The sequence below is a fragment of the Triturus cristatus genome, chromosome 1_1 (genome assembly GCF_964204655.1).
Source record: "Triturus cristatus chromosome 1_1, aTriCri1.1, whole genome shotgun sequence".
In the NCBI taxonomy this organism is placed as follows: Eukaryota; Metazoa; Chordata; class Amphibia; order Caudata; family Salamandridae; genus Triturus; species Triturus cristatus.
The window spans coordinates 33,350,987-33,365,948 of NC_140579.1; the positions used below are offsets into that span (position 1 = coordinate 33,350,987).

Genomic DNA, 14,962 nt, shown 5'->3' on the forward strand with positions numbered 1-14,962 from the left:
CCGCACTCCCCTGCCGCCAGAAACCAAATAACAGTGAACACTTGACTGAACAGATGGGGGGCCGTGTGCCAGAAAGGGAAAACCGCTCCAGATCTCCCTCCCTCGACATGCCCCCAAGACAGAGCCGCTGCGTGCTCTATCCGCAGTGAAAGCTTGCCAGCCGTCAACCGTGTGGTCAAAACTGGCAGTGTGGAAACCGAGCCGCTCTGACTAGTTTCCTCCGGAACTTCTTATGCGCCCCCTAGGACCCGTTACTCACCACCCCGCGCCGTGCCAGGGGCGCCACCCACGCTCACCCAGACCCACTGGCCCTCGGTGGGCCCGCGCTCAACGTCCTGGCAGTACCCCGCAAGCGTCCTCGCTGTCGCCCCAATCCCGCCTGCTGGCTGCCAAAATACCGAGCTACCTGCTTGCCACAAACCTCTGTCTGACCTAATATTCCTGCAACCTGTAACTGTGAGGACTAGGCTGCCACTGGCGCCTCCCCTGAAGCTCCCATGGACCCGACTTGCCGAGAAAATTCCGCCTCCTGGGGAGTTGGACCTAAAACAAGGCGCCCTGAGACCAGCTAACGCCCGTATGTGGCATCAAAACGGGCGGTCCAGCCTAATTGTGCTCCAAAACAACAGGGGGGGGGGGCAACGCAGGACACCGTCGGGGCAGGGCGAATAACCCACTGCCACCCATTTAAATTCAACAACTGCGGACCCCTCGGCCCCGCCATACCGTTATGCACTGGGGCAAGCGACTGTGTCTGCACACTACATTCGCCCTGGAATTGGGGCCCCTCCGTACCACTAACACATTTTGCCAACCTCACACTTCACAACACTAGCGGCTGCACGGCTCCCAACGCCTCCCCCCCGCCCACCAGCTGCGCTTAACGGCCGCCCTCTCCTGCCTCCCCCTGCCGTGCGCCGCCCGCTGACAACGCTACGGGCGGCCCCAAATACCTGTAACTCTCGAGCAGGCTCACCGAGAAACACGGCCGATGCTTCCAGACGCGCAGTCCCCGCCTCCATGGCCCCCTCCTGTCCTGCCGCAGTGCCCACGCCGCCGTCTCCAAGCTGGGGCTACACACACGCCGCCATCGCGACGCCACCTGCAGCCTTCCCGGGCGACACTCCAGTCCCAAACCAGCCTGCTCTGGGACACCCGGCTTCGTAAAACCTCCCCCCCGGCCTCGCAGCGCACCCGGACAGCGTCACGCACTTCCACCTGCGACACCCTCTACCGCCCCCAAAATACGGTGTCAGCCGTGAGTCAAATAGCAAATTCAAAAACCCTTCCTCCCCACTCCCTTGATCACAATGAATTTCCCGCCCCACAGCGCCTCTACTTATCACCTCTCCTCTTGCCTCTTGCCTCGCGCCTCCCGCCTCCCTAATTAACTCTACCCCGCACCTGGGTGGCCGCTCCCTTGTGCGAAACCACCCAGGGGGAGACTGGCTCGCGCTCCGCTCCCCCTGGGTCCCCTCTTCCCCTCCTAAAATGGCGTCACGTCAAGGGCTGTGTACGTTGGTCCCAGCATGCCTGGCGCTTGTTGACTAAGCGTGGGGTGTTTTGAAGGCTGTCCCGCAGGCCAGAGGGTGATACTAAGATGAGCAGGTCCAAGGATGCCGAAGGTGAGCAGCCAGCGCCTTTATTTCTAGGAGAAAGCCGGGGCGAGAGGGAAGTCGGGCGAAAGGGAAACATGTGGCAGAGAGACATACGTGGTTCAAGCTGCCTGCATACAGCTTCAGTCTAATGTAGAGAGATCTTCTACCGTTGATTCACATTACGTGCTATCAAAAAAGATGTGTTGTGCTTGAAAAATGTTTCTCTCTGCACAAAACTGTTGGTTGTATTAGTAGGTAGACAATACTTTTGCAAGGAAAAGAGTGTCCCGAAGCTCGCCGTCACATCAGACGCGATTTTGTTTTCTTTCTTTTTTTTTATAATTGCTTTATTGCATGCTTTACATGTCGAAATCCTCTTCTCGCGAGTCTGTGCTATAACGCTACCCATCTATGTACACTGTAGCTGCAATGAAATGCTGTTATCTCGGGCACACATTTTTAGGTCTCGCCTGAGACAGTGCTTTAGCGCTGCTCTGGCGAGACTTATAGTAAGGGACTTTTGGAAGTGGAAACGAGTGCATTTCAGGCCGCCAACTACAGTGCATGTGCTCCGGGTGCGCGCACCATTTGGCAGCCTGAAAGCATTTGTTTCCTTTCATGTTTGATCGTGATTGCGATCACTTTCACTTTCGCGGCCGCTTGTTCTTGTTTAAATTGCACTCTGACATCTGCTGGGGGGTGTGTGTGTTTTTTTTCTTCCACATCGGGATGGTTCACATAGAGGTGTTTTCGTGTCCTGAACTCAACCGGCTCCCATGGCTTCAGGCTTACACCTTATACATCCAGGCAATCCTCAACTCAAAGTTGACCCTGCTCCAAAGCCTTCTCCCTTTCATTACTTTAACTTCAGAACCCTACTGCCGCCTTCACATCCAAACGGGCGTAGCTGGTCAGTAAAATTGGGGAGCATGTGAGCCTGAGATTTCCTAACACTCACCATGGCATATCTAAATAAGGTCTACTTTCCTATCTTTAACTTGGGAGCTTGCGTGACAACACCGTTCAGCAAATTCGTTTTGCGGCTGAAACCTGACGTGACCAAAGCACATAATGAATTTTTAACATGACGCATCAATGCCACCTATTATCTGCTGCGATCGCTACAAAAGTAAATAAATAAAAAAGAAATATGGCAGGCGCACAACTTTTATTTTCTATTTAGTGACTTGTGGCAATGGCGGCACGCCGCCCTTTAGCTTTAAACATCTAAAGCCAAAGCGCGGCATGCCGTCATTGCTTCAAAAGTCAATAAATAGAAAAACAAAGGCGGGAGGAAGGTGCATTGTTTTCCGTTGATCTACTTTTATAGCAATCACGGCACGCATTGCTTTACACATATTAAGCTAAAGCGCAGCGTCCCAGGATTGCTACAATAGTAAATAAATAGAAAAAAATACGGCAGCCACAAACCTTCTTTCGATTTAGTAACTTTTTTAGCAATGGCAACACACCACGCTTTAGCGTTTAACATCTAAATCTAAGCCGTGCCGCGATTGCTACAAGAGTCAATACATTTCAAAACAAAACCAGGCGGATTGCACATTTCTATCCCATTTGCAAAGCCAATAGCTCTCCATTTTTTTTTTTACCACACTCCTGGCGTCCCTGAAATTATTCCTGAATCACGCCTGTGGGTATCGCTGCCGCGTGTGAAGGGTTCCCAACCCTGCCGCACATGAGACACGACGGTCGGTGTCGTATTGACCCAATTAACTGTCTCTTGCTCTGTGGCTCTTGCAGGCTTCCAATGGCTCTTGCAGGCTTCCAATGGGCCCTGCAGTTTCCCGCCTTAGGGCTTGGGCGGCGACCGCTCTGCTGAGGTGTGTGGGGCTGGGGCAGGCCATTAACATTCTTGCGGCCCTCTTGACCTGAGTAAACACGCCCCGGGCAGGCTCTGGCCTGAGGAGTTCTGGGGAAATCCCAGCAGCAAGGCCCGCACTACTGAGCACACAAAAGAGGCAATGTATTCCGGAAAGACCACCAACTTATTCCAAAGAATGGACACCAGAGGGGGCTTGAAGATAGAGCATGCCTGCAGCGCTTAATTTGTAAATCAGTTCACCACAGGGGCCCAGGGCTTTGGGTTTGTACACCAAGCCTCGTTCTTCATTGTAACCCAATCATTGCTTCTAAATTCAACACAAAAATAAACTACGCAGTTTATGGATTGGAAGAAAGTGACGCAAGTTTATTAATCCTATTGACACACAGGTGGGGTTAATTTACGTGCGATCCGAGTGTTCAGCGCAGTGTTACAATCTAATCGCTGACACCCCATCCTGACCACCAAGCCAGAGCAGCGGGAATACAATACTTCAGTGCACGGCATCCGGTACTCGCTGTGCTGGGCTACGGCCTCCTTGTAGAATACTTAAGTAGCGGCACCCGCGAGACACGGAGCGATTAAAAGCATATTCCCCAGTTGTCATTATACCAACTGGCCCTTAATGGATAAAGGGGTCAACATCGATTCCTTCTCAGGGCCCCCTATGGCCTGAGGACATGAAGTGTGTGGCCCCATTTCCATTAATTGGATCCTTTTATATGTCTTGCCTTAGGATGGCCCTGTAACTCCGCTTGTGACACTGAAAAACAGAAACATCACTTAATAGCTTCTTGTTCTCCAAGCCGGGCGGGCGGATTTTACTGCAGCCACGAGGAGGAAAGAGGGCGAGCAGCAGCTGTGAGCCCTCGCCAATGCCCCCATCCCAAGCCTCGCGGAGCCGCCCAGGTTGGACTACCGCCCTGCCCCTCCGGGCAGCAGTTCCCGCACCCGCCGAAATGACCTTGTGGTAGCCACAGAAGACACACGTCACCGGCTGATGGTAAACACTGAGGCTGGGCGCTCTATTGTCATCCTGCGGGCGGCGTGGCCACCCCCTTCCTTACTGCCCTCGGCAGCACTGCTGGATGCCAGGGTTGCTGAATACCAAAGCTGCTGGTGCAGAATCCCAAGGCTGCCAACTCTTGGTTCCACCTTATGAGTCCCACCACCCTCTCTTCCTGTCTCTTTATCTCTTACAAGTTCTTTTCCATCTGCCGTTGTCACTGTTTCCTTTATTTCCTTTCCTTCTCTCTTCTGTTTTTTCTGCCCTTCTCTCTCTTGCTCTGAGAGAGTCTGATGAAAAAGTGAAGTTCAGGTTTCCAATTCTGGGTCAGTGTGCTAAAGAGAGAAACCGACTTGACGTATGTTATTGAAACAGGCGCAGTGCCATCTTTTGGGAGGGTTTTCCCTGGAGTAGCCTCAAGCAGTATATCGTTTAAAAAAAAATAATCTTGGAGTGAGAGTATCAAACTGGTTAAAACCCTCCCCGCCTGTCTGCCTGATCACTTCGCGGCCCCTTTGATGTCCTCAGTGAGCCGCGCGGCCACTGAGGACATCAAAGTGCACACCATTTGCACTGTGCCCGCCCACACTCCCCCCTCCCACTCCCTCCTCGTCAACTTCAGTGTGCGCTTGTTTTTTTTTTACCACACTCCTGGCGTCCCTGAAATTATTCCTGAATCACGCCTGTGGGTATCGCTGCCGCGTGTGAAGGGTTCCCAACCCTGCCGCACATGAGACACGACGGTCAGTGTCGTATTGACCCAATTAACTGTCTCTTGCTCTGTGATCCGGTTAAGAAACCACACAGAATGCGCATTTAGCCCCATAATAATGTTACCATAGACGCAACATGCTCTCCTTCCTAACCCTGGAAATGGCCGCCGACACACCCAGTGAGCTAGTTTTTTCTTGTCTCTGGGGACCCGCGGTAGAGGATTTAATATATGATCACGTTTTATATAATTGTTGCATACATGCCTAGAGACCCGATTCAGGAGGGATACACCCGATTTTTTTACGCCAAACATGTCTATTTTGGTGTCTACATTGCTTCTGATTCGATACAAATCAATGAAGAAAATACATTCTCCCGATTATCGTTTTTTTAAGGCTCCCAGCTTTTCCTCTTCCAAAATGCTGGCACGTACGTGGTTTCATTCCTTGCTCGTTCAGTGTTTCCACCACTCAGTGACATGGCCGAACAGGAGGTGATTAGATATACGTAAAACAAAGTGAAATGACTAAAGTCACACACATCCTTTGCTTACGTTAGGCCAGTGTGCGCTGTTTTGTTTTATGTTAATTAGATGCTTTTTATTTCTGTGCATGTGCAGTTTCAGTGAGATTTTTTTTCTGTCGCTTTTTGTTTGTTTAAACGATTGTGCGCAAGAAAGAATCATGGTAACAGCTTGTTTATTTTTACCTTTTGTCAATCACACGGATTGATGCTCAAATCAGTGATTTAGCAAGCACTTGTTTGGGCGTGATGTTTGGTGCAACTACTATTTAGCGCACGCGGATGTAAACAAGGGCCAGTTGCTTTTGAGTTTATGCTTTATTTTGCTATGTTTGGATAAGTCTAATAATGCAAAGAACAAACACGATTAGAATACAATTCCTTGGAGTTTAGCCAACATGCGAAATCAGTGGCAGCACATGTAATGTTTGCCCCTTTTTTGCCGGCTTGTGATTGCACCTGGAAATCCGCCCTTGTGTGTTCACCCGTGACGACTTTGCGAATTGGAGCCTACAGTTATTATTATTATTATTTTTCTTTAAGATTGGTGACAAACATTTGCCGGGAGCGGAAGAGGAATAGAGAGGACATGGAATAGCAGACATTAGGTAGTGGATACTGCGAACTGTATGGAATGCAGTGGCACAGTCATTCGACCAATGAAACAGGAGTGAGGCTTTAGGAGAACTGGCCTCGCAACATCTGTGGGAAACACACTTAACGCATCACACTTCTAAACTCTCAGTAAACAAACAAAGAAGGCTATTATCCTGGGCACAAGATAAGGAACGCTTTCACAAGCGCAGACACTCGTGGCTATGCATCAACACATACAAATCGCCGACACAGAGGTATCTCTTCAAAAGAGAGGGAGAGGCGTGGTGCAGTGGTCAGAGTGGTGGACTCCGGACGGCAGAGCCTGTGGTTCGATCCCGGCGACAGCGGCCTCACTTCCTGCATCCCCTCTTACAACAATTAACTTTCGTTATAACTCACACCCCATATGCTCGTTCCCTCCCACCCTTCCTTTGATGTCCGCTTTTCTTGTTGTTTACAAACCACACCACACTGCTGCACGCCTCACACTGCTGCACGCTGCACGCCACACACTGCTGCACGCCACACACTGCTGCACGCCTCACACTGCTGCACGCCTCACACTGCTGCACGCCTCACACTGCTGCACGCCGCACACTGCTGCACGCCTCACACTGCTACACGAAACACTGCTGCACGCTTCACACTGCTGCACGCCTCACACTGCTGCACGCCTCACACTGCTACACGAAACACTGCTGCACGCTTCACACTGCTGCACGCCTCACACTGCTGCATGCCTCACACTGCTGCACACCGCACGCTGCTGCACACCGCACGCTGCTGCATGCCACACACTGCTGCACGCCACACACTGCTGCATGCAGCACACTGCTGCATGCCGCACACTACCGCACGCCACACACTGCTGCGCACACTGCTGCATTACACACTGCTGCATTACACACTGCTGCACGCCTCACACTGCTGCACGCCTCACACTGCTGCACGCCTCACACTGCTGCACACCTCACACTGCTGCACGCCGCACACTGCTGCACGCCTCACACTGCTACATGAAACACTGCTGCACGCCTCACACTGCTGCACGCCTCACACTGCTGCACACCACACTGTTGCACGCCACACACTGCTGCACACCACACACTGCTGCACGCCACACACTGCTGCACGCCACACACTGCTGCGCACACTGCTGCATTACACACTGCTGCACGCCTCACACTGCTGCACGCCTCACACTGCTGCACGCCGTACACTGCTGCACGCCGTACACTGCTGCACGCCGCACACTGCTGCACGCCTCACACTGCTACATGAAACACTGCTGCACGCCTCACACTGCTGCACGCCTCACACTGCTGCACGCCACACACTGCTGCACGCCACACACTGCTGCACGCCACACACTGCTGCACGCCACACACTGCTGCACGCCGCACACTGCTGCACGCCGCACACTGCTGCACGCCGCACACTGCTGCACGCCTCACACTGCTGCACGCCGCATGCTGCCGCACGCTGCTGCACGCCACACACTGCTGCATGCCGCTGCATGCCACACACTGCTGCACGCCACACACTGCTGCACGCAGCACACTGCTGCACGCTGCTGCATGCCACACACTGCTGCATTACTCACTGCTCCATGCTGCACGCAGCTGCTGCACGCAGCACACTGCTGCACGCCGCACACTGCTGCACGCCGCACACTGCTGCACGCCTCACACTGCTGCACGCCTCACACTGCTGCACGCCGCACACTGCTGCACGCCGCACACTGCTGCACGCCGCATACTGCTGCACTCCACACACTGCTTTTATGCGAGTTTATGCTACTGACATTGTAAATGACAATGCCTTTTATTTGTTTTAAAAACAAAACATAAATAAAAGGCATTGTAATTTTACAATGCCAATAGCTCAAACTCTTATAAATGCGAGACCTATTGCATTGCAAATGCTTGTTGTCCTACAGGGTCGGCGCTGTAACTCTAAGCATTTGTACATCTGGTGTCTCAAACGTTCTCTTGTATCGCCTAGTAGATTTCATTTATTCGCAGTGGGAGTTCGGGAATGTCAGGAATACGTTTCCTCTGGCTCTAAGGGTTCGATCTGATGGCAGGTATATATTTCGTCTATCTACAATATGGTGTGCAGTTATGCCTTGATTCATTGCTGGTGAGAAAATTGAAAAATGAAAATATTGCAGTGTGTTTGCGTATAAACGTTTTAAAGTGCATTTAGTCCAGTCCTACTTAAATGAGGATTGTGGATGCCTCCGCATGACTTGACAAGTAGATTACTTTGCTCCATAAGCTGAACCATAAACTACGTGTATGCATTATTAATGTCATTTATTTAATTGGTTGCATTATTATTTATTTGATTGAATTGCTGCTTTTTAGCGACCTACTGCCTAGCAAGCAGAATGCAACATTATTTAGATAAAGAATATATATTCCATTGTGTTACCAAGTACTCACGTTTGTAAATGTATCTACCCTCTACGCAGGTTATTTGAAGTTAGTGGTTTTTGTACTGCTGGAGTAATATTGATCATTCAGTTGAAACTAGTTATTTCGATCATTTAAATATCAACGACAGATATTTAGAAATAACTAACTGTTGTAGAAGACATTTGACCTTTTAGGAAGGCAGGCAGTAGCATTGCAGTCAACTCATACATCACTGCAGGTAGATTGCCTGTTGGCGGTGATCTAACCCCTCTGGCACGAGAGGGCAAGGCAGTATCGAGTATCATTTGTTGTGTAATTTGATTGAACACTAATGTTCACTAATCTGCTGACCATAATAGCGTTGGCCTTTATTGACTACGCCATTGTTTATTAAAGTTCTAAGTGTGCCTTAGCATTATAACCCATAAGCCCCGAACCCTCTTCTGGATCGTCTCTGCCTTCCGTGGAATCCGAAGTAGAGGATAAATGATCATTTGGCTTGCTTTGACTAAGGAATTGGCACAAGATGCATAAGGGCAGTGCTTTAGGTGGCTGGGTCCCTCCCAGTCTCAGACCCAGTAGTAATTAAAAATGGATATTGAAATGGGTCCCTATCTAATCCTAATTTCATGTCCCCACCCTTTTTGTTGTGGTTCGTAATACATTGCATCCTCTACATATGAGGCCTTCCATAGCATACATATCTAACCATCCATAGCATACAGATCTAATGTTTACAATTATATGACAACAATTAAGGTTACAAGAGTATCATCTTCCTTGGTATCCATTTGTATATCAATCAGTCATTTGTAGAGCACACTACATACTCGCGAGGGTCTCAAGGCGCTGGGGGGGGGGGGGTGGGGGGTGGGGGGGGGAACACTACTGGCAAAACAGCCAGGTCTTGAGTAGCCTCCTGAAGGTTAGCAGGTCTTGGGTCTGTCGTAGGCTCAGTGGGAGGGTGTTCCAGGTCTTGGCGGCTAGGTGGGAGAAGGATCTCCCGCCGGTGGTTGTACCTCGGAATGGAGGGACGGTGGCGAGTGCGAGGTCGGTGGAGTGGAGCTGACGGTTGGGTATGTAGAAGGAAAGTCATCTGTTGAGGTAGGCTGGGCCGGTCTTGTGGAGTGCCTTGTGTGCGTGGATGAGGAGCTTGAAGGATATCCTCTTGTTTACGGGGAGCCAGTGCAGGTTTCTCAGGTGGGGGTGATGTGGCTGTGGCGTGGTATGTCGAGAGTCAGTCGTGCAGAGGCGTTTTGGATGCGTTGCAGTTGTTTGATGAGCTTGGTCGGGTCTCCGGCATAGAGGGCGTTTCCGTAGTCGAGTCTGCTGCTGACGAGGGCCTGGTTGACTGTTCTTCTTGTATCTGTCGGGATCCACCTGTAGATCATGCAGAGGGTGTTGGAGGAGGAGGAGGAGACGGTGTTGACTTGCTTGGTCATTGAGAGTGTTGTGTCGAGGATGATTCCCAGGTTGCGTGCGTGGTCGGTGTGTGTCGGGGCTGCCACCAGGAGCCGTCCTAGGTTGAAGGGTTGGAGCCGAGGATGAGGACCTCCGTCTTGTCCGTGTTCAGCTTCAGTCGGCTGATCTACATCCAGTCGGCGACGGCCTTCATTCCTTCGTGGAGGTTGGATTTGGCGGTGATGGGGTCCATGGTGAGGGAGAGGATCAGTTGAGTGTCGTCGGTGTAGGAGATTATGTTGAGGTCGTGCTGTCGGGCCATGTTTGCGAGCGGGGCCATGTAGATGTTGAACAGTGTCGGGCTGAGGGAAGATCCCTGGGGTACGCTGCAGATGATCTCGGAGGCTTCGGATCGGAATGGGGGGAGGCGGACGCTCTGGGTTCTGCCGGAGAGGAAGGAGGTGGTCCATTCCAGAGCCATGTCTCGGATCCCTATGGCATGGAGGCGTGTGCGGTGGCAGACGGTGTCGAAGGCGGCGGAGAGGTCCAGGAGGATGAGGGCCGCGGTTTCACCGTTGTCCAGCAGGGTCATTATGTCGTCAGTGGCGGAGAGGAAGGCAGTCTCGGTGCTGTGGTTGCTGCGGAACCCTGACTGGGAAGGGTCCAGGATTCTGTTTTCTTCGAGGTATCAGGTTAGCTGTCTGTTGACGATCTTCTCAATGACCTTGGCCGGGAACGGAAGCGGAGAGATGGGACGGAAGTTCTTGAGGTCTCTCGGGTCCGCCTTGGGTTTTTTAGTTGATCTCTGCACGTTTCCAGCTCTCTGGGAAGGTTGCGGTCTCTTGAGAGAGATTGATGACGTTGCGCAGATGGGGTGTGATGGAGCTGCTGGCTTTGTTGAAAATGTGGTGCGGGAATGGGTCTGACGGCGAGCCGAAGTGTATTGTGCTCATGGTTTTGATGGTGTCATCGATGCTCACGTTGGCCCAGGCTAGCAGGGGGTCGTGGTCGATAGTGTGCGGAGAGTCTGTTATGTTGATGTCTGTTGGGGCTGTCTGGGTGTTGAAGCTGTCGTGGATGTCTGCTATCTTGCGGTGGAAAAAAGTGGCGAGGGAGTCGCACAGGGCTTGCGACGGCGGGATGTCGTTGGTGTTGGAGCTGGGGTTGGAGAGTTCCTTACGATGTTGAAGCGCTCCTTGCTATTGTGTGCGTTGTTGTCAAGGCGGTCTTTGAAGGAGGTCCTCTTGGCAGTCCTGATGAGGTGATGGTGGTTGCGGATGGCGTCCTTGTGGGCTGCGTGGCTGTCCGGAGTCTGTTCACTATGCCATTTCTTCTTTAGTTTCCGGCAGGCTCGCTTGGAGGCTAGGAGTTCTGGGGTGAACCAGCTGGCCCTCTTGCTGGTGTCTCTGTGGGAGGGTTTCTTCAGCAGGGCTAGGGGGTTGGTGCAGTCGTCGATCCAGCGTCTGAGGCTGCGGGCAGCGTCGTCGGTGTTGAAGGGTTCGGTGGGTGGGCTGAGGGCGAGGGTTGCGTGTAGTTGGTCTTAGGTGATTTTGCTCCAGCAGCGGCGGGGATCTGTTGGGTGCGGTGGTGTGTGGTGGGTTTCTGGAAGGTGAAGTGAATGCAGCGGTGGTCGGTCCAGAGGAGTTCGGTGGTGTGGCTGAAGGAGACGTGTCAGCTTGAGGAGAAGACTGGGTCGAGCGTGTGGCCGGCGGAGTGGGTAGGCGTTGTGACGAGTTGCCTCAGTCCGAGGTTAGCGAGATTATCGATCAGAGTGGTGGAGTTGTTGTTGTTCTCAAGGTGAAAGTTCAGGTCTCCGAGGAGGATGTAATCGGTGGAGGTCAGGGCATGCGTGCTGATGAAGTCGGCGATGGAGTCGCTGAACTGGGGTCAGGGTCCGGGTGGGTCTGTAGACGAGGGTACCTCTGAGGGTGGAGTTGGGGTCTGTGTGGATCTGGAAATGCATATGTTCGGCGGTGTTGAGAGTGTCGTCGGTGCTGGTCGAGACCCTGATGCTGTTCTTGTGGACGATGGCGATTTCTCCTCCGACTCCGTTGATGCGGTCTCTGCGGGTGATCTTGTAGCCATCTGGGATGGCAATGGCGATGTCGGGTGCGGAGAAGTCGTTCATCCAGGTCTCTGTCAGGAAGGCAACGTCCGGGGATGAAGTGTCGAGCAGGTCCCAGAGCTCGACGGCATGTTTGTGTGCGGAGCGGGTATTCAGTAGGATGCATCGGAGGTGATTGTGGCCTTTCTTGGCCGGTGGTTTGGCGGCTCTGAGGCTGGTGTAGCTGCAGTTCCGGCAGGTGAAGGGACCCTGTGTGCGTTTCGGGCGGCTTTGAAGCAGGTGTGGGTCCATCCGGAGTTGAGAGCGTGGAGTGTGCTGGCATCGTAGCGGCGGCGGTCGTTGTGGCGGGCCCGGGGACCACAGGTACTGGCGCTGGGCGCGTGCCAGGCGTGGGCTTGCCTTAGGCGCGCCTTCGGCGCGCCAGCGTGTTGGCCGCACAGTAGCCGCCATACACGGTGAGGTGGGAGGGAGGAGCAGCTGGGAGGCGGAAGGCAGGGCAGGGGCAACGAATGGGCGGTCAGGGGGGGCGGGACGCAGCGGCTGGAGTGGGAGCGGTGAGGGGCGACTAAGGGAGCAGAAGGCAAAAGGGCACTGAATTACGGGGGCAACAAGGGAACAGAAGGCAAAAACGGGCACAGAATTACAGGGGCAACAAGGGAACAGAAGGCCAAAACAGACACAACCACGGGGGCAACAAGGGAACAGAAGGCCAAAACGGGCAGAGAAACACTGTGACAGCTAGGGGAACAGAAGGAAAAGATGGCACAGACCAAATACAGGCACCGGGGGAAAACAGACAACAGCAGTCACAGACCCCAAAATAACAATAAAGGCAGTACAATAAAGATACAGATGATGATACAAACCTACGGCCTGCCACTGGCCACCAGGGATGAGGCACAGGTGGTAGCTCGCGGGTGGAGGAGGGCCCCGAACTTCCTCAGCAGCGGTAGCTGGGGCAAGGACACACAGGCGGTGCTGTGCGGAGGGGGAGCGACCTACCTAACGGGGTCAAGGGTCACTCTCCTCACCGCGCAGCGGCTGACATATATGGGAAGGTGGGAGGGAGGAGCAGCTGGGAGGCAGGGCAGGGGCAGCAAATGGGCGGTCAGGGGTGCGGGGCCGCAGGGGACTCAGCGGCGGGAGCGGTGAGGGGCGACTAAGGGAGCAGAAGGCAAAAGGGCACCGAATTACGGGGGCACACAAGGGAACCGAAGGCAAAAACGGGCACAGAATTACGGGGGCAACAAGGGAACAGAAGGCAAAAACGGGCACAGAATTACGGGGGCAACAAGGGAGCAGAAAAAAAATAGGCCTAGAATCACGGGGGCAACAAGGGAACAGAAGGCAAAAACAGGCCCAGAATCACGGGGGCAACAAGGGAACAGAAGGCAAAAACGGGCAGAGAAACACGGGGACACCTAGGGGAACAGAAGGAAAAGAGGGCACAGACCAAATACAGGCAATGGGGGAAAACAGACAACACCAGTTACAGACACCAAAATAACAATAAAGGCAGTACAATAAAGATACAGATGATGATACAAACCTACGGCCTGCCACTGGCCACCAGGGATGAGGCGCAGGTGGTAGCCTGCGGGTGGAGGAGGGCCCCGAACTTTCTCAGCAGCGGTAGCTGGGGCAAGGACACACAGGCGGTGCTGTGCAGAGGGGGAGCAACCTACCTATATATTGATCTCCTACACGAAAACAGTGGAAAAAGACTTTGGCATATGTCCTACCTAGCTGAATGTCATGTCTACAATCATAAATGTATCCTCCACCAACAGAAATTCAAATAATAAATCTGAGTCAAGTACAACAAAAACACAACAATAAAGAACTAAGCTACTACGAACTAAGTGTCTGTTTCAATTACCTGGCGGGATAGGCAGGGTGGATGGCCGCTGGACCGGGTGGGTGGGGGGGGGAGCAGAAGGGGGGAGGAGTGGGAAGGGGCGACGAAAAAATGGGAGGACGCGGTTCATGCCCTCAGTAATACATCAGTCGTCAGTAAGGGTTGTAGATTGTATTTTAAAATGTTCTAGTAAATGAGCCCATTCCATTGATATTGGTTTCTTTCTCAATCCTCTACTCTTCGCGTTGCAGCGCCTCCCTCTCAGCAGTGGCCCACTGTATAACCTCCCCCCACGCGGCGCCTTGTGTGATTTTCACTGCTGTATGATGAGTCTCTTGGCCAGCATCAAGGTGAGGCCCGTAAAACGTCGCAGTACCTTCACCTTCTTAGGAAGAGGAAGGAGACCCAAAAGACAGGTTTCAGGAGCATTCCATGTGGAGGGTTCAGTTAGGTGTGTGAGGCCCTGTACAACCTCTGTCCAGAATTCTACAAGAGAGGGTAGGCCTATAACATGTTTACAAAATCTGCCTCTGGGCAGTGGCATCAAGGACATTCCGAAGGGGAAGTTGGGTACATACTCTTTATCGCCCCAGGCATGAGGTAGGCCCTGTGTAGTAAGAACAATTGTATTGTTTTGAGCCGGGCATTTCCGGAGACGGGCTTAGGATACTCATGGATCTGCACCCATTCTCTGTCATTAAACTCCCTGGCTATGCCAGCTTCCCATTTATGTCGAAGGGTCAACAGAGAGAGTCCTAGATGGGACCGTAAGCCGTGGCACAGCCATCTGAGCAAATGACTACCATGACCCATTATGTGCAGGGTCTGCAATAGTCCGAAGGTCGGGGGCTCCTTCTGGGCCACCAACCAGTACTTCGCACTTATTGTGTAATCGCAGCATGTGTTAAAAACAGCGTGGAGGGGCCGAGTAAGTCTGC

The 14,962-nt window shown here is 52.7% G+C and overlaps 1 protein-coding gene across 2 annotated transcripts in view; it reads left to right on the forward strand.

Moving 5' to 3' along the window:
* Positions 1 to 1,471: 1,471 nt before the first annotated feature.
* Positions 1,472 to 14,962, forward strand: part of LOC146869256 (homologous-pairing protein 2 homolog) — a 164,871-nt gene continuing 151,380 nt past the window's right edge. For both annotated transcript variants that reach the window (XR_014981365.1, XM_085653560.1), the window contains exon 1: positions 1,472 to 1,625. Coding sequence is in view for 1 of the 2 variants with exons in the window: in XM_085653560.1 (XP_085509686.1) it covers positions 1,601 to 1,625 (25 nt within the window). In the remaining variant the exon portion in view is untranslated. The remainder of the gene's footprint in view (positions 1,626 to 14,962) is intronic.